Source organism: Halichoerus grypus, chromosome 1 (assembly GCF_964656455.1).
Source record: "Halichoerus grypus chromosome 1, mHalGry1.hap1.1, whole genome shotgun sequence".
NCBI lineage: Eukaryota > Metazoa > Chordata > Mammalia > Carnivora > Phocidae > Halichoerus > Halichoerus grypus.
Window position 1 is genome coordinate 106,523,780 of NC_135712.1, and position 23,674 is coordinate 106,547,453.

General features: G+C 38.5%; 1 protein-coding gene across 3 annotated transcripts in view; it reads right to left on the reverse strand.

Moving 5' to 3' along the window:
• The window catches only part of MME (membrane metalloendopeptidase), a 100,066-nt gene that overhangs the window by 16,925 nt on the left and 59,467 nt on the right, over positions 1–23,674 (reverse strand). For all 3 annotated transcript variants that reach the window (XM_036120600.2, XM_036120602.2, XM_036120601.2), the window contains exon 17: positions 5,095–5,153. In XM_036120600.2, coding sequence (XP_035976493.1) covers positions 5,095–5,153 — 59 coding nt within the window. The remainder of the gene's footprint in view (positions 1–5,094; positions 5,154–23,674) is intronic.

Below are 23,674 nucleotides of genomic sequence, written 5' to 3' on the forward strand. Positions count from 1 at the left end.
TCTCTTCTGTTTATTTCCTCCTGTCAGTCTTATTGTCATCATCCCACTTCCTATGATCATTCTTTGTCTTAAGAATTACTTGATTTCCTACATGATCTTTCCATTTCCTGTCTCACCCAACTATAACCTATCCTAAATCTAATACATCCTGCAGCCAGATTAAAGTGTAACTTTGGTCATTATCACTCCCCTGCTAAAAAGCCTTCCAAAGGATGGCTTTGATGCTTTCTAACTAAATACAGCATCTTCTTCCTGGCCTTTGGCTCCATGGTCCTCTTCTACTTCATCTCCCTCATGCTCTCTCCTCCCCTCATAATGCTCATAACTTAGCAATTTCATCTTTCATGTTTTAAAATTCTAGTATCTACTGAATTATGTTCTGTAATAAAAAAAAAAAAAATCTTTAGCATCAACACCTATTGCATATAAAGCCCTAAGGGATCACTATGTGGGACTCCAAGAACATAAGAGAAGGGCCCTGACCTTAAGAAATCTAAGATCTAGGGCGCCTGGGTGGCTCAGTTGGTTGAGCAACTGCCTTCGGCTCAGGTCATGATCCTGGAGTCCCGGGATCGAGTCCCACATCGGGCTCCCTGCTCAGCAGGGAGTCTGCTTCTCCCTCTGATCCTCCCCCTCTCATGCTCTCTGTCTCCCATTCTCTCTCTCAGGTAAATAAATAAAATCTTTAAAAAAAAAAAAAAAAAAAGAAATCTAAGATCTAGTTCACATAGTAGCAAATGTTGTTTCTTTATCTTTCAGGTGGGGAGAATATGGCTGAGCCTTGCATGGATTTCAAAGATAAATATTAGAGGTTTACAGAAGAGACTTTAAAAATATGCTGGACAATTTAAGTGCTCTTCAGAACTTAAAAAAAAAATCTGGGAAGTTGCCATAACATCCAAATGACAAAATAATTAGAAAATAAATACTGCTGTCCTTGGAGGATTCTGATGAAAGTTATACCTCACATGTAGCTGCCTGAGTTATCAACAGTGCCAAGAAATTATTTTTAGCTTAAAGTATTAAAATTATGTGCAGTACTTTATTAACTTAAAGTGAATACTATCTCCCACACTATGTACTTTGATTAAAATCCACTCTTTATATAAAATGTTCTTATGAAACGTGCTATCAGGACTAAACATTAACTGTAAAGATCCTGCAGCTTTAATCATATCCTGATATGTCATTCTTCAGGCAAGTGATAAGATTTTTATGGCTCATATTAAATACTAGTCTTCAAGTTCAGCTTTGCAAATTATGATTTCTCCTTTTACACTGTCAACTAAATCTCAGTAATGAGGATTTTCCCCATTAGCCTATTGCTGTTACTAGTAGACTTCATAACTGTTGATAACAACCAACTGCTTAGTTGTACATTTTTTATGTTCACGATTGTCAACAAGTTAGTTAATTAAATAAGTCATTGGTCCATGAAACAAAAAATTATGTTTCTTCCTATCTCCCATGCCCTCACTTCCCTGGTTTAGTTTTTTAAGGCTGCAAACAATTCAATTTTAGAATCTTTGATATAAAGTTAGATGACATCAGGTAAAATCAATTTTGGGTGGAAAAAGTTAAATATTATTTTTTACATTAAATGGATATCAATATGTTTGGAAACATTTGCTCTTGATTTTCAAGTCTGAAAATAAGATTCCTAAGAACAAGTAAGGTAACTTTACAAAATTTAATTATTTCAAGGTAGTCATACACCACCCAGGCTGAATACACTAAATAATCCATAGAAGGTTTCTGAAGCTCTATGGAGCAAATGTATGGGGAATAAGAGACAGTGAATTAAATACTTTCGGTATGCCTTCCTGTCTGGGAAATTGATTTTTTTTTTTTAAATTGATGTGAAGTGGCAGGGGTGCATAAAATTTAGAATATAGTCTATCTGTGTGAGTTATAACAAAAAGTGGTTGGAATTGAATTAAAAAGAAGAAATTATTAATATGATTAACTCCTTATATGATAATAAAACAAGTTCTTTTTTGCCAAAACATAGAAAGGCCAATCCCATGAGAAATTGCATGTGATCTAATTTAAGGTATTTGTGTGAGGATGGAAGGGTCATTTGTGAGACATATGTTATTTTTTTTTAAAGATTTTATTTATTTATTTGAGAGAGAGAGCACAAGCTGGGGGAGAGGCAGAGGGAGAAGTAGACTCCTCACCAAGCAGGGAGCCTGATTCGGGGCTCGATCCCTGGACTCCGGGATCACGATCCAAGCCAAAGGCAGATGCTTAACCGACCGAGCCACCCAGGTGTCCCGAGACATATGCTATTCTATACCAATTCTAATTCTATAATGCATGATATCAAAATTAAAAGTTGTATGTATGTAAACAGACACACACACACACACACACACACGCAGAGCCACAGACTCACTTTTTTTTTTTGAAGGATTTCCTTCTTTTCTAAATTAAAAAAAAAATTTTTTATTGACATATAATGTATTATTTGTTTCAGGGGTACAGGTCTGTGATTCATCAGTCTTACACAATTCACAGCGCTCACCATAGCACATACCCTCCCCAATGTCTATCACCCAGCCACCCCATCCCTCCCACCCCCTGCCACTCCAGCAACCCTCGTTTGTTTTCTGAGATTAAGAAGAAAGATGGAGGTCTGGATCTTCAATTATTTTTAGTTAAGACAATCTCCACTTTGAAGATTTAAAAGAATTGTCAAAGAGAAAATGTACACGTCAAAGATTTCTCCTCTTGCATGACACTTTCCCTTCTTCTGAACTGCTGTTATTAGCAGATAAGCATATGAAAAGACATTAACAATTTTTCAGATTTCAAATTTCTATCTAATGAATTTATCTTGAGAGTCTTTAAAAGGTCTTTCTTATTAAGAACACTTATTGTAGCCAATTCTTGATTATTCAGAGGATAGCTATCTATTTTGTGAAATGTTGGGCCACTTTTACCTTCTTTTTCCTTTTGCCATGTGCTTCTTTGGTTTGAGGGTATTAAGTTCAAACTGAGAACATTCCCTGGTCTTCTCTGATCAGGGAATCTCTGAGGCGAACCAATTTTGAGCTGGCTCTTGGGATATGGGGTAATTCAGAGCCAAGCAAGGTATTGTCTCAGTCTAAACTGTGTGGATCTGCTCTACAGAGGAGCTGAAGAGATGAACATGCCAGGGTGGTCCTACTGAGGGTCTGTATGGGTCTTCTTGTTGGAATGGATCAGTGTCAGGTCTTATAGGATCCAGGGTCCTTCCTGAGCTGGATTAAAATGAAGCTATATCCCTTAGTCTATCCTAATATAGAACAAAGGCCAGGCTGTCTCACTTTGCCTTGGAATTCCATTAAAAGGTCATTATCCTGTTTAAGTTCAAGTCCAGAATGAACTAGATCTTACACTGACAGAACTACTGAATATCAAAAAGAAGTCTTCAAAGTGGGGGCACCTGGGTGGTTCGGTCGTTTAAGCCTCAGACTCTTAATTTCGGCTCAGGTCATGATCTCAGGGTCATGAGATCAAGCCCCGCTGTGCTGGGTGTGGAGCCTGCTTAAGATTCTTTCTGTCCCTGCCCCCCACTCCCTGCCTCCCACCCCCATACACGTGTGTGAACATGCATGCTCTCTCTCTCTTTCTCAAAGAACAAAACAAAAAACAAAGGTAAGCCTCTGCAGAGAGAAAGATGCTTCTAAGAAAGGTTCTGAATGGTTTCTAGGAATACATTGCAAAAGATAGACTGCATGGGTTCTGAGTTGATCATTAAACAGGTGCTGGTCTGAGTTTAGGTAATCATTGCACTAGCTAGGAAATGTATTAGCCTAGACTTTGAGCTAATTGGTTTTGACAGGTGCACATGCCTTCCTTATTATTTATACGTTATATAAATAAACTTTTCTGATTATTTTATATAATTCATTTTCATGTCATGAACCAAAATAAATTCCAGATGGATTAAAGATTTACTCCAAAAATAAAGACCATAAAAATACTAGAAGAAAATGTAGATAGTTTCTTACTTTAACTCTTCCTAGGTTTAAAAGCAATGGGGAAAGCTATAATCAAACTTTAAAATAAAATAAAGGTCATAATTTCTTTTAAAATTGGTATGAAAAATCTAGCAGGATTTTTCATCATTTCTAATCTAATTTAATTAGTAACAGAATTCATGAAAAATGAGGTTCAGGGCAGACTCTGAGATGTTTATTTTAGAATAATGCTGAAATTATCTTCCCTTTTGATTCCTGACTGCACTTAGAAATGAAGGGCTGAACTAGGTGCACCCAGAGAAGCTGACTGTAGTGTTTTTAGTATACCCTCGGTAGTACTGAATCTGTTGGGTGCCTTTCCACATATTTAAAATCCTTGGGAAAAAATGGGTCTAGCTATGTAATACTTAAGAAAGAATTTAAAGATCTCAAGGTCTTCCCAGGAAGAGAATCAATATATCTTTGTTATAGTAAGCCATTTAGTTATTCATTATATCATTCACTCATGTATTAATTTCTATAGATTCCTATAGTATTACTATTAGTGAGCATATATATTTTTCTTTTTTGATTAAAAGTAGTTAAGTAAATGCAATCTCACACGGTTCAACCTAATATAACCGACTTTTCAACTTTCTGAGACCTTCTGGAGTTGTCTAGAAAAATGGGTGATACAGATCAGGACCATCTCCACCAGAGCCAGCTTACAGAATTGCCAGGAGAACTGGATCTCTGCAAAGCTGGTTCTTGGAACCTTAAACCCCTTTAAGATTCTGATGCTTAGGGAGTCCTAAAGTCAATATAACTTAATGGAATTATAAGAGATGTTTAAAAAGTATTTAGAAATAAAATAAAAGCACTTAGACATAAGATAAACCACTTAGCCACAAATGAGAACATTGCAAAAGAAAGAAAATCACTTAATGTAATTTGTACTAACTTAAAATTTGCTATTATAGTGAAAAGAGGTACATGGATGCATTTACTTTCAAGGAGTATATTCAATAAATCAATAACTCAGCCTCAGCTGTGCTTTTATGGGGAGTGCTATAAATTGGACATGCAATGCACTACAAGTTGGTAACAACAGAGGCATATTAAAGAATTATTTAGGAATAGGCCTTACCTATCTGATTTCTGCCTGAAGAATAAAATGCATTGACTACAGCTGCTCCGCTTATCCACCTATGGAAAACATAAGAACTTGTTACAAATTATACTATTAGTGTCTAATTCAATCTGCTCACCACAATAAAAGCATTATTGCTATTCCAAGATGAATCTTAACTTTCTTTTTGAAATATGATCAACAAATTAATATTAGCTCACTAGGTGAGACATCTCATTTGAAAGTATTTCTACTTCTTGAAAAATCAGAATATATCCAGGTCTGCAATCCGTTACCTCACTTGTAGGAATTTTTGTGGAGGCATCTCATAGTACAAAACCCATTCAGATGTATCTTTTTGGAAATTGCAAATCGATTGACATTATATTGAAATATGTTTACCCTTATGTTCCTAATACTAGGTAAGTATACCAACAATTCTGGAGCAGTTGACAGAATATTGAAATTCAAGCTGTTAAAACTTCAGATTCAAGTATAAATTTTTCTTAATTTCCTAGTTTATTTTGACACTGAGATATCCCCTTGTCAGGTAGTTAGTTTCAGGTAATCTGCCTCTGACTACTGCCATCTTAAATTATTTTTTTTAAATGCAGCATTCCAGCCAATTGAGCAAAGGTATACATTTGTATGATAACTGCAAAATGAAATCCAGGTGGTTCATAAGTAGATTTGTCTGTCTGGGGGTGCCAACGTTCCCATATCTTTCTGCTCAGATGTTGTGACGATGGCATAACAATAGGCATTGTCGGAATATTACTCAGGCTTACAGAAGAATGAGATCATACCACTTGTGACAACATGGATGAACCTAGAGAGTATTATGCTAAGTGAAAGATGTCAAGCAGAGAAAAGCAAATACCGCATGATTTCACTTATATGTGGAATCTAAAAAACAAAACAAATGAACAAACAAAAAGCAAAAACAGACCCATAAATACAGAGAACCAACTGGCGATTGCCAGAGAGGAGGGGTGTGGGGGCATGAGCAAAATGGGGGAAGGGGAAGGGGAGGTACAGACTTCCAGTTGCGGAATGAATAAGTCACAGGGATGAAAGGTACAGCATAGGGAATACAGTCAGTGGTATTGTAATAGGGTTGTATGATGACAGACGGTAGCTACACTTGCGGTGAGCATAGCATAATGCATAGAGTTGCAGAATCATTGTGTTGTACACCTGAAATTAATGTAATATAGTATGTCAACCATACTTCAATAAAATAAAAAACAAAATCATTGTTAAGCACCTTTTTGCAACAGGAGTAATATCCCCATCTTAAAAGACCATTACATATATCTCTATACAGTCAATGAAAAATGGACAATTCTTGACTTCAGATAACCTCTTAAATGTCAGCACACATGCAGACACTTAAGACAATCTTATATTATTAGCTAATGGCTTCTTTGTAGTTATACCACTTTCAGGACAACAATTAATGGGCAATTATTATCCTACTCATGGAAGGAGTTTACAGTAATCAGTACAATGAGATTAAATCAGAACTGTTTCCAGACCCTGCTTTGCAAGGTAAGCAGTACAAAGTCAGCTGCCCATGTCAGCATTTTAGCTACAATTTCAGTAACTATTGTGGGATGTCAGATGGGAGTCTTATTTTGATCGCTCAAAAAGAACTGAGAGAGGGCCATATATAACAACTGTCTGATAAATTCTAATTAAGTATGGGCTTTATCTCCAATAACATGATGAAGACATTCATATAAAAAATTGGGGAATTAAAAAAAATCCAGATAACATTTCTGTGAATTTTTCTTCAGAAAGAAAATAAGTTTGAAGACAGAGGGGAGATGGTTGATCAATGTGTTTCTTTAGTTTGACGTCACTGTCATTTTAAAAAGAGAAAAATATTTTCAAACAGGATGGTGTGACTGATACATCAGTTTGTCCCAACTTCATCACAGCTGAGTCATCAGTATTTTAATTTCTTGCAGGTTGAGGATTACAAGCATATAATGGTATTTATTTTAATTCAACTGTACTCGATTTCCACATGACTTGTGACGACTCACAACAAAAACATGCAAACCTGGGGATGGTAAGACTAAAATCAAGAGATCAGGAACTATACAGAACAAGCAGATTTTGTTTGCGTGACCAAAAATCATTACAAAAGGAAATACTTATATAAGTAAAACTCATGATCAGAAAAAATGATTTATCAGGACTATGTCTACCTATATTCACATAGTTATTATGACTTAGGTTCAAGTATGGTTCTAAGTCGTCTGGCAGGAGGGACAAAATGGAATATGTGCTCACGCTCCCTGTGAGGAGAAACAGCATTCCTTACAGTGACTCTTTAGAAAGGTATTTCTGATGTGTCCTCAACATTTTGATAGCAAATATGGCAGCAGATTTTATGCATAAATAGCTTAAAATTATTAATTTTAATTGTTATAAAATTGATTTGACATGTTTCCAGATCTCAGTTGTTTTAAGGTTCAGTTTCTCAATTATGAACTGATTTAGTAACAGTATACTCTGCATGGACTTTTACAGGTAATCACAAATAATAGGCAAACTGGTTCTGAACTCAGGCACATGCTAAAAAGGAAAGACAGTGCGCCAATCCAAAATGTTTTCTTAAAATAGAGTACAGAGGGAAGGAGTTAGATTTATGAAACTAATGTTTCACACAACAGCACTCAAAAGCAGGGCATAGATGAAGTTTATACACCCTTCTCATGTTTATTCCTTTTGTAAAAATAAATGTCATACCTTTGTTTTAGTGCTTTTCTGCTCTTCTCTTATATTACTGTGAGGGGTTTAAGATTGCATTTTGATTCATGTTTATAACTTTCCAGGACGGAGTGTTTTACATATTAAAATGTCCATGGTGAATTATACTTTCAAGAAAATACGAAGCTATTTATGACCACAGAACTCTCAAATAAAATTAGAATTATGGTGGTTAGTTCACGGAGCACTGGTGTGTAGTGTTTGCCTTTTCTTCCTTGAGAACTTACACGATGCGTCATCAGACCACCCCTGGGTGATTACCTGGATTCAAAAGCACAGAGCATACTGTTCCTGGGAATGACAGGAACCTATAGTACTGTGATCGGACCATTACATCTTTTTTTTTTTTTAAGATTTATTTATTTGAGAGAGAGAGAGAGAGAGTGCGCATGTGTGTGAGTGAGGGGCGGGGCAGAGGGAGAGGGAGAGAATCTTTAAGCAGACTCCCTGCTGATCAGGGAGCCAGGACGTGGGGCTCCATTCCAGGACCCTGAGATCATGACCTGAGCTAAAACCAAGAGTCAGCCACTTAACAGACTGATCCACCCAGGCACCCCTGGATCATTACATCTTAAATAAAATGATAACAGCTCGAGGTTCAATGTCTAATACGTCTGGTCAGTCATGAAATATCTCATTACGTTAAAGTAAAAGCTAAATTAGGACAAAGAAAATATTTTTCAAGTTAAATCGTGATGTAACAAAAACTATAAGTTATTCTGATTTGGATGTAGCCTCAAAGTTTTGGGAAAAGCTTCCATTTATGGGACACATAAATTTGATGCTGAATAGCAGCACAGAAAAGAGAAAATGCACAACAGAAGAGAAATGGAGGTGATTCTCGCCCTAAAATACTGGAGAGTGCAGGTTACCTGAGAATACCTTTCAAGTCCAGACTGGAGGCCAGACACTAGAAGCCTACTGGAGTAGGTATTAGACCCAAGAGATGAAGTAGGACCCTGTTCTTTGATTTTTCTTCCAGCCTCCCATGGTCTCTGTGTGTAGGGGTTTGGGTGTGTGCGGTATTCAGTGAGGAATAGGAAAGCAAGAAAGAGGAAAACTTTATTTTTAATTTTGGAGCCATAATTTTGTCAGGTGAACTGATTCTTGTTTGGGGGCATTCAACAGAACAAAGAAGGGCCCCTATAAGTAGCATGGCCCTCAAAGCTGAGCTAACAGTGTGGATGGGAAATACAACTGAAATACACTTGAGAGGGGGACCAGGTGTTTCTCTTCTATCTCTTATTACCCTGAAGAAGCCAGGTGGTGAGGAAATGAAAGCACAAAGACATCATTTTTACAGCAAGGAAGAAAGGCAGAAGTCGACAGCCTGATCCTGCAGCCTTTTGGATGTAATAAACCCACTGGATTGCAAAAGCACCTGGAGTAAAACGCCTCTTTCACCCACTCATGTGTAACTTTCAAACTTAAAACAACAAAATTGTTAATGCTCCTTTCCCTGAAAGTGTTCAGTTTCCCAGCATCTAGTGGTCCCAGAGCAACTCCTTTAAAATCAGCAGAACAAAACAATGGTTTTCTCTATTTTCCTCAAGTACTGGTGGAAAGGAGAATTCTCATTTTGCAACTGCAATAACCACTGTAACCCTTTACATTTATTCATATTCTCTCACCAAGCCTTCAGAGTTTCCTAGATACCATCCATCTTTCAAACCAGTCATGGAAGACAGATGACACCTCCAGTTTTCAGGTATAGAAACTAAGGCACAGCATGCTTTTCTGACTTTTTCCTCATACACTTACACACTAAGTGATACAATTCGGAAAGGCATATGTAAACTAAGGGGAAAGGGGAGCCTCTCATCTTCCATTCCAGCTCAGTACGATGATGAATGCCATTTCCTTGCCAAACTCTTTAAAAATATAAGTGCTCATTTTTGTTTACGTATCTTCAATATACAAAACACACTTTTATTTATATACACTAGCAATGAACAGTCCAAAAAGGAATTAAGAAAACAATTCCATCTACAGTACTACCAAGAAGAATAAAACATTTAGGCATAAATTTAACAAAAGAAGTGTAAGTATGTGTACGCTGAAAAGCTACAAAACACCATTGAAAGAAATTCAGACTTAAAAACATGGAAAAGATATACCACTTCCATGGATCAGAAAAGTTAATTTTTTTAAATTGAGGTATAATTAACATATAACATTATATTAGTTTCAGGTATATAATATAATGCTTCGATATTTGTATACACTGCAAAATGACCATCACAATAGATCCAGTTGCCAGTCATTATACAAAGTTATGAACATTTTTTTTTTCCTTTTTCTTGTGATGACTTTTACTCTCTTGGCAACTTTCAAATATACACTACACATTGACTATAATCAGCATGCTGTACATTACATCCCTATGACTAATTATTTTATAACTAGAAGTCTGTACCTCTTGATCCCCTATACCTCTATTACCCACCCCCAAGCCACCCTCTGCCACCCTGGCAAGCACCATTCTGTTTTATGTATCTATGAGTTTTGTTTGTTCATTTGTTTTTTAGGTTCCACGTATAAGGGAAATCATACAGTATTTGTTTTTCTCTGTCTGCCTCATTTCCCTTAGCATAATACCATCAAATTCCATCCACATTGTCAGAAATGGCAAGATTTCGCTCTTTTTTATGGCTGAGTAGTATTCCATTGTGTATATGCATGTGTGTGTGTGTGTATGATGTATATGTATAAATATATATATATATGCACATATATATATATATATATCACATCTTCTGTATCCATTCATCCATCAGTGAACACTTAGGTTGTTTCCATATCTTAGCTATTGTAAATAATGCTGCAATAGATACAAGGAGTGCATATATCTTTCTAAATTAGTGTTATTATTTTCTTTGAATAAATACCAAGAATTGGAATTGCTGGATCATATGGTAGAGTTCCATGTGTACTTTTAGGAAACGCTATACTGTTTTCCATAGTGGCTGCACAAATTCATATTTTCACTAATAGTGCACAAGAGTTCTCCTGACAACACTTATTTTTTCTTTTTGGCAATCGTCATTCTAATAGGTGGAGGTAGTATCTCATTGTGATTGATTTGCATTTCCCTGATTAGTAACATTAAGCATCACTTCATGTGCCTGTTAGCCATCTTGTAGGTCTTCTTTGGAAAAATGTTTATTCAGATCCTTTGCCCATTTTTTAATTGGATTGTGGTATATACGTGTGTGTGTGTGTGTGTGTATTTTGGATATTAACCTCTTATTGCATATATGATTTGCAAATATATTCCCCCATTCAGTAGGTGACTTTTTGTTGAGTTAATGGTTTCCTTTGCAGAAGCTTTTAATTTGATGTAGTCCCACTGTTTATTTTTGCTTTTGTTGTCTTTGCTTTTGGAGTCAGATCCAAGAAAATCATTCCCAAGACCAATGGCAAGGAGCTTACTGCCTAGGTTTTCTTCTAGGAATTTTAAGTGTTTCAGGTCCTACATTCAAGTCTTTAATCTATTTTGAGGTAATTTTTGTGTATGGTATATTTCTCTAGTTTTATTCTTTTGCATGTGGCCATTCAGTTTTCCCAACACAATTTATTGAAGAGATTATGCTTCCCAGTATATTCTTGCCTCTTCTGTCATATATTAACTACCATATATGTGTGGATTTATTTCTGGGCTCCCTGTTGTTCCATTGATCTATGTATCTGTTCTTGGGCCAATACCATACTTTTTTTTTTATTACTACACCTTTGTAATATAGTTAGATATTAGGGAGCATGATGCCTCCAGCTTTTATCTTCTCTCTCAAGATTGCTTTGGTGATTTGGGATCTTTTGTGTTTTCTATACAAACTTTAGGATCTTGTTCTGTTTCTGTGAAAAATACCTTTGGAATTTTGATAAGGATTGCGTTGAACCTGTAGATTGCTTTGGTAATATGGACATCTTAACATTATTAATTCTTCCAATCCAGGAGTATGGAATATCCTTCCATTTATTTGTGTCTTCTTCAATTTCTGTCATCCATGTTTTTTTCGTGTACAGGTCTTTCACCTCCATTTCTCTCCTGAGTTTGGTCACATCTTTAAGACCATTATTTTTAACTCCTTATCAGATAAGTTAGTTATCTCCATTTCACTATAATTTTTTTCCTGAGGTTTTAACTTGCTCTTTCATTTGGAACATATTCCTCTGATTTCTCATTTTGTTTGACTCTTGCTTGTTTCTATGTATTAGGCAAAAAACTGTTGAAGGAGTGGTCTTGTGTAGGAGAGGAACCTTATCTTTCAACTTTGCCCTAGGTCTTTGTTGCCTCTCAAGCTTTGCAATTGTCAAAGCAACCTGATTTATTTGTTATAGGTCCCAGTTGTTGATGGTGTGCCAAGACTTGTCAGTGCTCCAAAGGGCGGAATCTCATTTAGTACACAGTTTCAGGTTGATTGGAAGGCCCTCAGGCAGCAATATCTGAAGCGTGCAAGTATATACAGTTTTGAGGGACTACAATCATAAACGCTGCTGGCCTCCAGATCAAGTGATCTGCAAGTGTCTCTGGGTTATAGTTATAAAAATTGGTACTTCAGAAGAGTGTATAAGCTCCTTTTTGGGAGGTACTGGGGAGATGTAGTGAGGCCGAGGGAGAGCACAAAGATGGTGTCCCCCAGCCTACATTCTCTGAGAGCACCTCCATAGTCTCTAGATTTGTGGCAAACTTGAAATCTGCCCCTCAGACTGAAGCTCCACGACAAGTAAATAGGTCTTTTTACAGAAATACTGGAGGTGTGTTTCAACCTGCTGTCTGTGTAGTGCCCTGGGGGTGCTTGCCTGCCAAAAACCACCTCTCAAATTGTTACAGTCCTATGGAATCCAGGAACACAAGCCCCTTGGCCACCAGAGCCAGTTAATTAAGGAACACCTCTGTGTTTCCTGCGTGCACTCACTGGTTTCAGCAAGGCAGCAGAATAGCACAGAGTGAGGCACTCTTGCATATGCTATCAAGGTAGAGAGAGCAAAACTAGTACCCACCCCCACCTCTGTCCCCACAGAGTCCCAACAGGCCAATGCCCTCTGACAGATGCGTTAAGATTAGCAAATGAATTTCCTTCACATATAGTCTAGGCCCTTTTCAAACTGCTACTTTTGTACTGGTCTCTGGAGTGAATTGAGTCTGCAGGTGAGCCCTTTAAGAGAGTTATCTCCATTCCCTCCACCCTTTTGCATCTCTTGGATTTGAATCCCATTAGTTTTCACAGGCAACATCTCTCCATTGCAGGTCTCATGGGTTGGGGTGCCTGAGGTGGGGAACAAACTCCTCACTCCTCAGGAGGAAGCTCTAAATTTATGAAATCCCTCCTGATTGTGGGTCACCGTACCAGGGATGGGTTTCTGGCAAGACTACCTATCTGCCTCTCCCACCCATCTCAATTTGGGCCTTTTACTGTTTGTCATGAAGAAACTATCCAGCTAGTTTCCAGGTCTTTATCAGAGGGAATTGTTCTATATATAGCTGTAGATTCAGTGTGTCCATGAAAGGAGGTGAGTTCAGGATCTTCCTATGCCTCCATCTTGGACTGCCCCTTTGAAAGTGCTCCTTTTAAAATTGCCTCACAAAAGAGCCTAGATGTCCATCAACAGATGAATGGATAAAGAAAATGTGGTATATGTACACAATGGAATATTATGCAGCCATCAAAAAATGAAATCTTGCCATTTGCAATGACATGGATGGAACTAGAGGGTATTATGCTAAGCGAACTAAGTCAATCAGAGAAAGACAATTATCATATGATCTCACTGATATAAGGAATTTGAGAAACAAGAGAAAGGATCATAGGGGACGGGAAGGAAAAATGAAACAAGATGAAACCAGAAAGGGAGACAAACCATAAGAGACTCTTAATCTCAGGAAACAAACTGAGGGTTGCTGAAGTACAGGGGGGTGGGAGGGTTGGGGTGGCTGGGTGACGGACACTGGGGAGGGTATGTACTATGGTGAGCGCTATGAATTGTATAAGACTGATGAATCAAAGACCTGTACCCCTGAAACAAATAATACATTATATGTTAATAAATAAATAAATAAAAAATAAAATTGCCTCACACTTACGTTTCCCCCTTACCCTAATACACTTCAGTATGCAACGCCTACACTACATGAAGTCTTTCTAGAAGACCCATCATGACCAGACTAAAACAACAGCTACTATTTAATGAGCACCTAAGTTATATGACAGGCACATTATATGATATATAATACAACAACCCGGTAAGGCAAAAATAGATGTTATTTTCCTCAGTTTATAAAGGAATCACTGATGCTCAGAGATATTATGCAGGTTGTCGAAATTTACACAGTAAGTGGCAGAGCAAGAATCTTAACCCAGGGCCACCCACTCTGTCTAATTCCGACGTTCCACCATCCCCCCATCCCTAACCTGACTGCAAAGCACAATCTCTTTCCACTGTTCTGTAAAAGGGCAGTATTTTTTACCCAAAGATAAAAGCACAGTAGGACCAAAGAGTCCCATTAAACTATTCATTGTTGTTGCATAACAGTTGTTAACATAACTGAAGTACTCTGACTCCTATTCTGACATGACATTGGGAGAATCCACTTCTCTTTCAACCAAATGCAACAGAAATCACTAACCTGGTTTTCTTCCTAGAAGTCAACCAATTGCATGTGGTTCTAAGTTTGGCAACAAGGCACAATCTTGGACATTTATATGCACAGATGTATGGCACCTTCACTTGTGTGATATACCAAATTCAGAGAAATTCCCAAACTGGAAAATATATGGGTGGGTGGATCACTTCTGTCAGAATTTTCTTTTTTTTTTAAAAAAGATTTTATTTATTTATTTGACAGAGAGAGACACAGCGAGAGAAGGAACACAAGCAGGGAGAGTGGGAGAGGGAGAAGCAGGCTTCCCACTGTGCAGGGAGAGCGATGCGGGGCTCGATCCCAGGACCATGGGACAACGACCCGAGCCGAAGGTAGATGCTTAACGACTGAGCCACCCAGGCACCCCTGTCAGAATTTTCTTTTGGTGACTTTTTTCCTGATTTAGAATAATCTTGGGATCTTTCAGGAAAGAACTGAAACTTCTTCCATCCCATATAACCCTTAGCAATGATATAACTTGACATTATTGTCTGTCTAGCTCATTAGACAGTAAGTCCATGAAGGCAGTGATGTTCTTTTTTTAAAAATTATAGTAAGAACACGTACCAGAAGGTCTATCTTTTTAACACATTTTACCACATTGAAGTATACATTATTGTAAACTGTAGATACAATGCTGTACAGAAGGTCTCTAGAGGTTATTGATCTTGCTTAACTTAAACTTTATACCTGCTGATTAGTAACTGCTCTCTCCTCCAGTCCCTGGTAATCACAATTCCATTCTTTTATTTTATGAATTTAGCTATTTTAGATACCTCATATAAGTGGAATCATGCAGTATTTGTTTTTCTCTGTCTGGCTTATTTCACTTGGCATAATGTCCTCATGTTCATCCATGTTGTTGTATATTACAGAATCTCCTTCTCTTTAAAGGCTAAATGGTATCCCATTGTTCGCATATACCACCTTTTCTTTATTCATTCATCTGTCAATGGAAACAAGTTGTTTCCACATCTTAGCTGTTATGAATGGTGTAATAAACATGGGAGGGCAAATATCCCTTAGAGATCCTGATTTCAATTCTTTTGGATATATATTTAGAAGGGGGCTTGCTGGGTCATACAGTAGTTCTATTCTAATTTTTTGAGGAAACTCCATACTGTTTTCCATAGCAACTGCACCATTTTGCATTCCTACCAATGGTGTGCAAGGGCTCCAATTTCTCTACATCCTTTACCAATACTTGTCTTTTTTGTTTGTTTTATCATGATCATACTGACAGCAGTGATATGTTAGCTCACTGTGATTTTGACCTGCCTTTCCCTGATGAGTAGTGATGTTGAGCATCTTTTCATGTGTCTGTTGGCCATTTGTATGTCTTCTTTGGAGAAATGTCTATTCAAGGCCTTAGCCCATTTTTAAATTGCCTTATTGCTTTTTTCGTTATTGAGTTTTAGAAGTTCCCTATATGTTTTGGAGATTAACATCTTACCAGAAATATGATTTGCCCTATTTTCTCCCACTTCATAGGTTGCTTTTTCATTCTGTTCATTATTTCCTTTGCTGTGCAGAAACTCTTTGGTTTGATATAGTCTCACTTGTTTATTTCATGCTGTGTTCTCAGTTGTATCTCTAGGGCTTAGAACAGTGCTGGGAACATGAGAGGCACTCAATGGGTCCTCCAAGAGAGATGACCCTCTCATCCTGGGACTGTGGGAGGGGGGAAGGCACTAGGCCGAGGTGAAGCACTGCTGCCACGCAGGCTGTAGAGAGCCATGGCCACCAAGAACCATGCACCAACTGAACATCATCCCCTCAAGATGGTGCGCTAGTGTAAAGGTTCCAGAATTCTTTTGCAAAATTCTCCTAGTTTAAAACTTCAATCTTTAAATTATTTAATTGCCCTCTCTATTTCCCCTTCCCCTATAAAAACAAAACAAAACCAAACCTTCTTTGGATGCTAATTAAAAAAGCAGAAATGGGGGCACCTGGGTGGCTCAGTCGGTTAAGCATCTGCCTTTGGCTCAGGTCATGACCCTGGGGTCCTGGGATTGAGACCCGCATCGGGCTCCCTGCTCAGTGGGGAGTCTCCTTTTCCCTCTCCCCCAGCTCATGCTCTCTTTCTCTCTCAAATAAATAAATAAATAAAATCTTTAAAAAAAAAAAAAGCAGAAATGTTTTACCCCTATCACGATGAGCACTATGTACAGAATGGTTGAATCACTATATTGTACAACCTGAAACGAATATAACACTATATGTTAACTATACTGGAATTAAAACAAAAAAACTTAATTAAAAAAAAAAAGCAGGAATGTTTTTACTGCTAAAATGTGTTTTGCTTATGGTCCCAAAACACACTGTAAAAGCACAAAGCCTGTCAGTTTAATGGGAGCATAAAAGATTGGAAATCTAAAATTTTAATCTATTACAACATGTGTAGAACATGAGCATTCCAAGGCTGATACTGCCATGGGGAAGTAGAATGATTTGTCCAAGTTTGCTCTAGCGGTTATTCTGTCTTTCTGGCTCAGTAATACTTGATGAGCCAAATAATCTTTTTTGTAAATCTTCCCCACATATCTATGCTCATGGAGATTCATTTGTGTCTCAAGTCTCCAGCACTCTGCATACCCACCCTGGACAGTTCCTATCAACGCCACCTCTGTACCACCTCATTTACCCATATATAATTTCCATAATACATATAATGCCCACATACATAATATAATAGCCCTCCATACTGTTTTTCTTGGGATAACCAAGTTCACTGATACAGGACTTCATGAGAAAGAAGACTGACTCTAGAAATAATACAGTGAAGGGGAAGCATGAGAGGGGATATTTTTTTGGTATTATTTATTTATTTATTTATTTATATATTTTTTAAAGATTTTATTTATTTGTGAGAGAGAGAGAGAGCACAAGCAGGGGGAGTGGCAGGCAGAGGGAGAGGAAACAGGCTCCGCACTGAGCAGGGAGTCTGACGTGGGACTCGATCCCAGGATCCCGGGATCATGACCTGAGCTGAAGGCAGACGCTTAACTGACTGAGCCACCCAGGCGCCCCCAGAAGGGATATTTTATAAAGAAGTGAGGTACGTCTCTACCTCTGGAAAGTATGTTCCTTTTCTCTTGAGTCACTTGATGTGTAGAAGCCAAGGAGGAAAACTGTTTGGCTCTTATCAACCTTCACAGTTAGGGCCATAGAATTTTAATGCTGGAAAGAACCTTAGAGATGTTATACAGTCTAAATCACCCCGCTCATGTTATAAATAAGGAAACTACATGACTTTTAAAAGGCCACAGGTAGTAAATGGCAGCACCAGGACACTGAGAGAGTTCATGACTCACTGCAGTGGCAAAACTACAGTGTCACTTCACAGGGTGCCAACCTCCTTGTCGTTTTTGGTGGTGTCGGCCTTTCAGGAAAAACCACAGAGAGCCACAGCTGTTGGGCTGCCAGCCTCGGGGGGCCAACTGCTTGTTTGGGGGAGTGCTGCCACCCAATTAGCTCAGATCAGAAAAAAACAGCAGGCTTGAAGAAATAAAGGGGAAGATAAATGAACCAACCATTCTGTTTTGTTTTAATTCTAGAGGCTCCTCTGGTCTCATCCATATTAATTTAAATGTTGACATGTTGGGGCGCCTGGGTGGCTCAGTTGGTTAAGCATCTGCCTTCGGCTCAGGTCCTTGCTCAGCAGGGAGTCTGCTTCTCTCTCTCCCTGTACCCCCTCCCCCTCAGCTCCTGCTCTGTCTCTCGCTTTCTCACTCTCTCAAATAAATAAATAAAATCTTAAAAATAAATAAATAAATAAATGCTGACATGTTGCTTCCAGAGAATGTTTCACTAATAAGTAAAGGTTTAACTGTCGTTTTAAAAAATGTGCTGTCCTAGGGATGCCTGGGTGGCTCAGTCGGTTAAGCGTCTGCCTTCGGCTCAGGTCATGATCCCAGGGTCCTGGGACCGAGTCCCCTATTGGGCTCCTTGCTCAGCCAGGAGTCTGCTTCTCCCTCTGCTTGTGCTCTCTGTCTCAAATAAAGATAAAATCTTAAAAAAAAAAAAAGATGCTGTCCTAGCACTTTGTTTCTTTGTTAATAGCACCAACCAAACTCTGCCTTTTATCAGATTTAATTGTTACTCACTTGCTTCTTGCCCTAGATGGTGAGCTCCTGGATGTAGGGCCACATTTTATTCCTCTGCATCCTTTACAGTGCTTAGCATAGCCGCTCAATAAAATGCTTATTGAACTGGTTCCTGTCAATGTCTCTGTTTTTATTTTGATGCATAACAGTGGGAAAGATACAGCAATGAAATAAGTCTTTGTAGTTTACGGTAAGTAACTCCATGGCTCAGTGGTCATGATTTACAAACACTGCCACATCACAATGATATCACAGAAAGTTCTGTCCCAGAAAACGAACAGAATAACATCAAGTCTAAAAAACAAGAGGGGCGCCTGGGTGGCTCAGTCGTTAAGCGTCTGCCTTCGGCTCAGGTCATGATCCCAGGGTCCTGGCATCGAGCCCCACATCGGGCCCCCTGCTCAGCGGGAAGCCTGCTTCTCCCTCTCCCACTCCCTCTGCTTGTGTTCCCTCTCTCTGTCAAATAAATAAAAATCTTAAAAAAATAATAATAATAAAATAAAAAACAAGAAAATGAATTCTTTTTTTGTTATTATTCTTGTGCATTTTTTTCTTTTTAGAGTTTTGTTTATTCTTTTGACTCTAAGTGAATAATCATGTTACTGGAAGTAAATCATTATAGATCATATCTAAGTAATTTTGCCAATGGATATTATATTCTCAATTTAGCACTATTATTATCTGATAATATGACATATTTGAAATTCTTTACAAACTGGCACCAAAAACCCAGAGAACATAATGTTTGAGATAATTTTCGAAACACTAGGCACTCAGAAACCACAAGAACCAAGCTTTTTAAATTTAAATCCCTGCCCTTTGCAGTTGTCAGCTGCTCAAATGGGCAGGAGGCCGTTTTAGTGAAATGATTAAATCAGGTATATCACATACAGACTTCCTGACTTTCTCAATTTTTTGAATCTCTTAAACAAGGAGAATAGCAGAGAGCTGTTGCATAACTTCACCAACCATGATGGCGAAATGGCGGGATGCGATAATCTTTACCTTAGCAGCCAAGTCAATTTCATTAGCATGATCACAAACTGGCTATTGTAACATTTTTGAACCCCATGAACACTGAGGAAGGGTCTACATTCTGTTCCTCAGTGTTCAAGCTCTGGTGACACAAATACATGGTTTTCTGCTTTTAACAAGGGCTAGTGCAGGCACAAGGTGAAGAGAAAAATGCAATGGGGTGTTAAGAATAAGGAAGTAACATTCCAGTTGAGTCCAACAATGTATAGGTTTCTGTTAGATGAACAAGGGCAGAAAGGGTGGTCTGAGGTAAGGGACAAGGAGGAAGAAAAGATGGAGCAATCACTTAAAATAATTCCTATGGCTGGAGCTTTGGGTAATGCTGGGGGTGGGGATAGGGTGAATCTAAGGGAATTCTGGAGAGCTGGTGGGAGGAATGCAGAGCTTTGTACCTGTTTCATGGGGCCGGCAACATGGATATCCTGAAAGGTTTTCATCAGGATATAACAAGACTCAATCTGTGTCTTTAAAACAAATCTCTAGGCTTGACACAGGACCAGAGCATGCGAACACATCTAGATCTCAGGATGTCAGGCGCAGGGGACCTTCCTAAAGGAAAGCACCAGAAGCATTCCCAAAGGAAACGAACAATGTTCACTGAGTAATAACTGGCAGATCTGGAATTCTTGTTCAGCAAGAACCCCTACCCCGCTCCCAGCCTTCAGAAAGAAATGGCCTCAAAACTGAAGATACATCCCACGGTACCACAGGTTTGGTTCAAGACTCATAGAGCAAAACTCAAGAAAGTCAAACAACAGCAATTAGCTGGGGTGGAAGTCAAGACCAGCTCTTCCAAGAGAAACATGGATGCACCTCCAGCACCCCCTGATGGTGCCTACCCTGCTTCCCTGGTTTATACAGATCACCCGATACCTTCCTTCCAACTCAGCACATGCTCCAATTTTAAGGCTCTCCCAGACCATTCTGTTGGCCACACAATAGTCCATTTTGGCTACTGCCAAGATCCTAACATTTACTCCCTTTGTCCATTATGGAATCTCAAATTCTTTCCATAAGCATCACTGCTAATTCTTTTGGTTCTTCATCTCCACAAAGAACTTAACAAGAGAAGCTAGACACAAAAGGTCAGATATTATAATGATTTGCAATGATTCCCATACAAGAGACAGATACAAGATCTGCACAACATGGATGCATTTCAAAAATATCTCCGTGAAAGAAAAAAGACACAGAAGTGCCCATGTGGTGGAATTGAGTGGAAAGAGGTGCTAAACAAACATTGGGATGGGGATGTTTCATGTTGTAATTAGGATGGCAGTAACCTGGATGTATAAATTCATCCAAAGACACAGAACTGTAACTCTATTATTATGCACACCACAAAAAACAAACAATCATGTGACAGGATGGAAGTGTTAGCTAATGTCACGGCGGTAATCATTTTGCAATATATAAATGTATCAGATCAACACATTGTACACCTTAAACTTGCACAGTGTTGTGTGACAACTGTATCTCATTAAAGCTGGAGAAAAAAATTTTAAATTATATCTCAATAAATATATATAATGGGACTACTAAAAAAATAAATAAAAATAAAAAATAAAAAAAATCTCTAGGGCCATAGTATGGAGAATAAGCTGAAGGAAAGTAAGATGACTGGTGATAAGATTAGGAAAAAATTTGTAATAATTCTGGTGAACAATGAGACATGTCTGAATTTAGTCAGTGATCATGGAGATGATAAGCTGCAGATCCCCTCACAATACCTATATAATATTTAATTAGCAGCTGGTGGGCATAAACTTTTTTTTGTGAATGGGGATTTGAAGTAGATATCACTGTCAAATGTCAGAGATGAGAGAGAGGGATCAGTCTAGAATGATGAGTTCCTGATTTCTGTCTTGATAGCAATAAGGTGAAAGTTGATGAAAATATGGGGAAATATGAGGATATAGGGAGAAAGATGATCAATTTTTGCCTAAAATGGCAAATGCTGTGTTTGTAGGGTCAATGGAACACCTACATAGAGACGTTTCATAGGTAGCTAGACATTTGGGTTTGAAGCTCAGCAAATGAATCTGGGCCAGGTGCAAATATTCAGTGGTCATAACGATGGTAGAAGATGCCAAGAAGCACACGAGTTTGCTCAGTGAGGGAAAAAAAAGGTCCAGAAGTTTATTATTTGGATAACTGACTGAATTAATTTAAATTAATTGCTGCCTTGAAAATTTAATACATCATTTCTCTACAATACCCTACAGTGCAAACCCTACATAATCAATAGTTTTTCTCATCTCTGTCCCCTCAGTTGTGGGTATGGACACCTATTTCTCCTGCAAGACCGTGGCAGTGAGGACCTGAGCATCTGAAAATGTAATTCTCTGAGAGGTAACTACAAACAACGAGAACAAAGTAGACATAGTAGATGTTTTCTGCCTGGACAGACACAGTGAGGATTTGAACTTGGTGCTACATAAAAAAGTAAGGAAAACATAGTGACTTTCTTACTATTAACCAGGTACAAAATGGGTCCAAAACCATCAATCACTACAAGAAACCTCAAAAAATACAAGGAACTGTACAGTCCTAATGATTTGATGTGATAATTGTCAAAAGTGCTTGCAACATTTGGGAAAACAAAAAATAAATTTTAGGGGCGCCTGGGTGGCTCAGTCAGTTAAGCCTCTGCCTTTGGCTCAGGTCATGATCCCAGAGTCCTGGGATCGAGTCCCGCATTGGGCTCCTTGCTCAGTAGGGAGCCTGCTTCTCCCTCTGCCTGCCACTCCCCTGTTTGTGCTCGCTCTCTCTGTCAAATAAATAAATAAAATCTTTAAAAAAATAATAAATAAATTTTAAAGCTAAACTGCCAAATTAAAGCTTCACCCTGTAAAAAAAATTTCACAAAATTAACAATGGACAGTATCCTTAATAAAAAGGAGCTAACACTAACTCAGGGGTTCTCACCTGAAGTTGGGGGGGTGGTACTGAAAAAGATACCAGTATCCGGGTCCCCATCCACAGGCAAGTACATCACAAGTGAAGGTTGTGAAGTTGAGGCCTCAGTACTATTTCTTTTGCCCCCCAGGTGACTCTGATGTGCAGCCAGAGTTTAGAACCGTTGTACTCAGTACACAGGCAGAAGAAGGAGAAGAAAAAGAAACTAGGCTGGCATGGCACAGAAGACCTTAGAAGACATACTGCACTTGTGATTGACTATCAAGAAGCTCATGGGAAGGGCGCAAAAGGTTCTAGTGAGCTATGCATGCTACCGATGAAACATTCATTAAAATATTGTAAGGGCACCTGGGTGGCTCACTTGGTTAAACATCTGCCTTAGGCTCAGGTCCTGATCTCCAGGTCCTAGGATCAAGCCCCACATCGGGCTCCCTGCTCAGTGGGGAATCTGCTTCTCCCTCTCCCTCTCCTGCTCCCCCTGCTCGTGCTCTCTCTCTCATTCAAATAAATAAATAAAATCTTTAAAAAAATATTGTACACAGGGCGCCTGGGTGGCTCAGTTGGTTAAGCGACTGCCTTCGGCTCAGGTCATGATCCTGGAGTCCCTGGATCGAGTCCCGCGTCGGGCTCCCTGCTCAGCAGGGAGCCTGCTTCTCCCTCTGACCCTCCCCCCTCTCATGTGCTCTCTCTCTCTCATTCTCTCTGTCTCAAATAAATAAATAAAATCTTTAAAAAAAAAAATATTGTACACAGCTTTCACTTGTGATTATTGTAAGGGAAGAGGACTCAGGAGAAAATCAACACATATGATGAAAGGGAATGAAAAATGCAAACTGTATTACAAAATGATTACAGAACTTTGGGCTGCATTAACTTCAAAAGAAAACATCAAGTAATAATTCAGCAACTATTTTTAAAATTATGAAACAGTCTTCTGGTGTCATATGGGTGCAGGTTATATTAGCTATTTTCAGAAACACCACCTGACAATATTTCTCTGTAGATATTTTACACGGTACTGACAATTATGAATTGTGAGCATATGTATTTTTAAAGAAATGAAAATCTTCAGACTTGTAAGAAACTTCTCAGATTATAAATTTACCCACTGCAT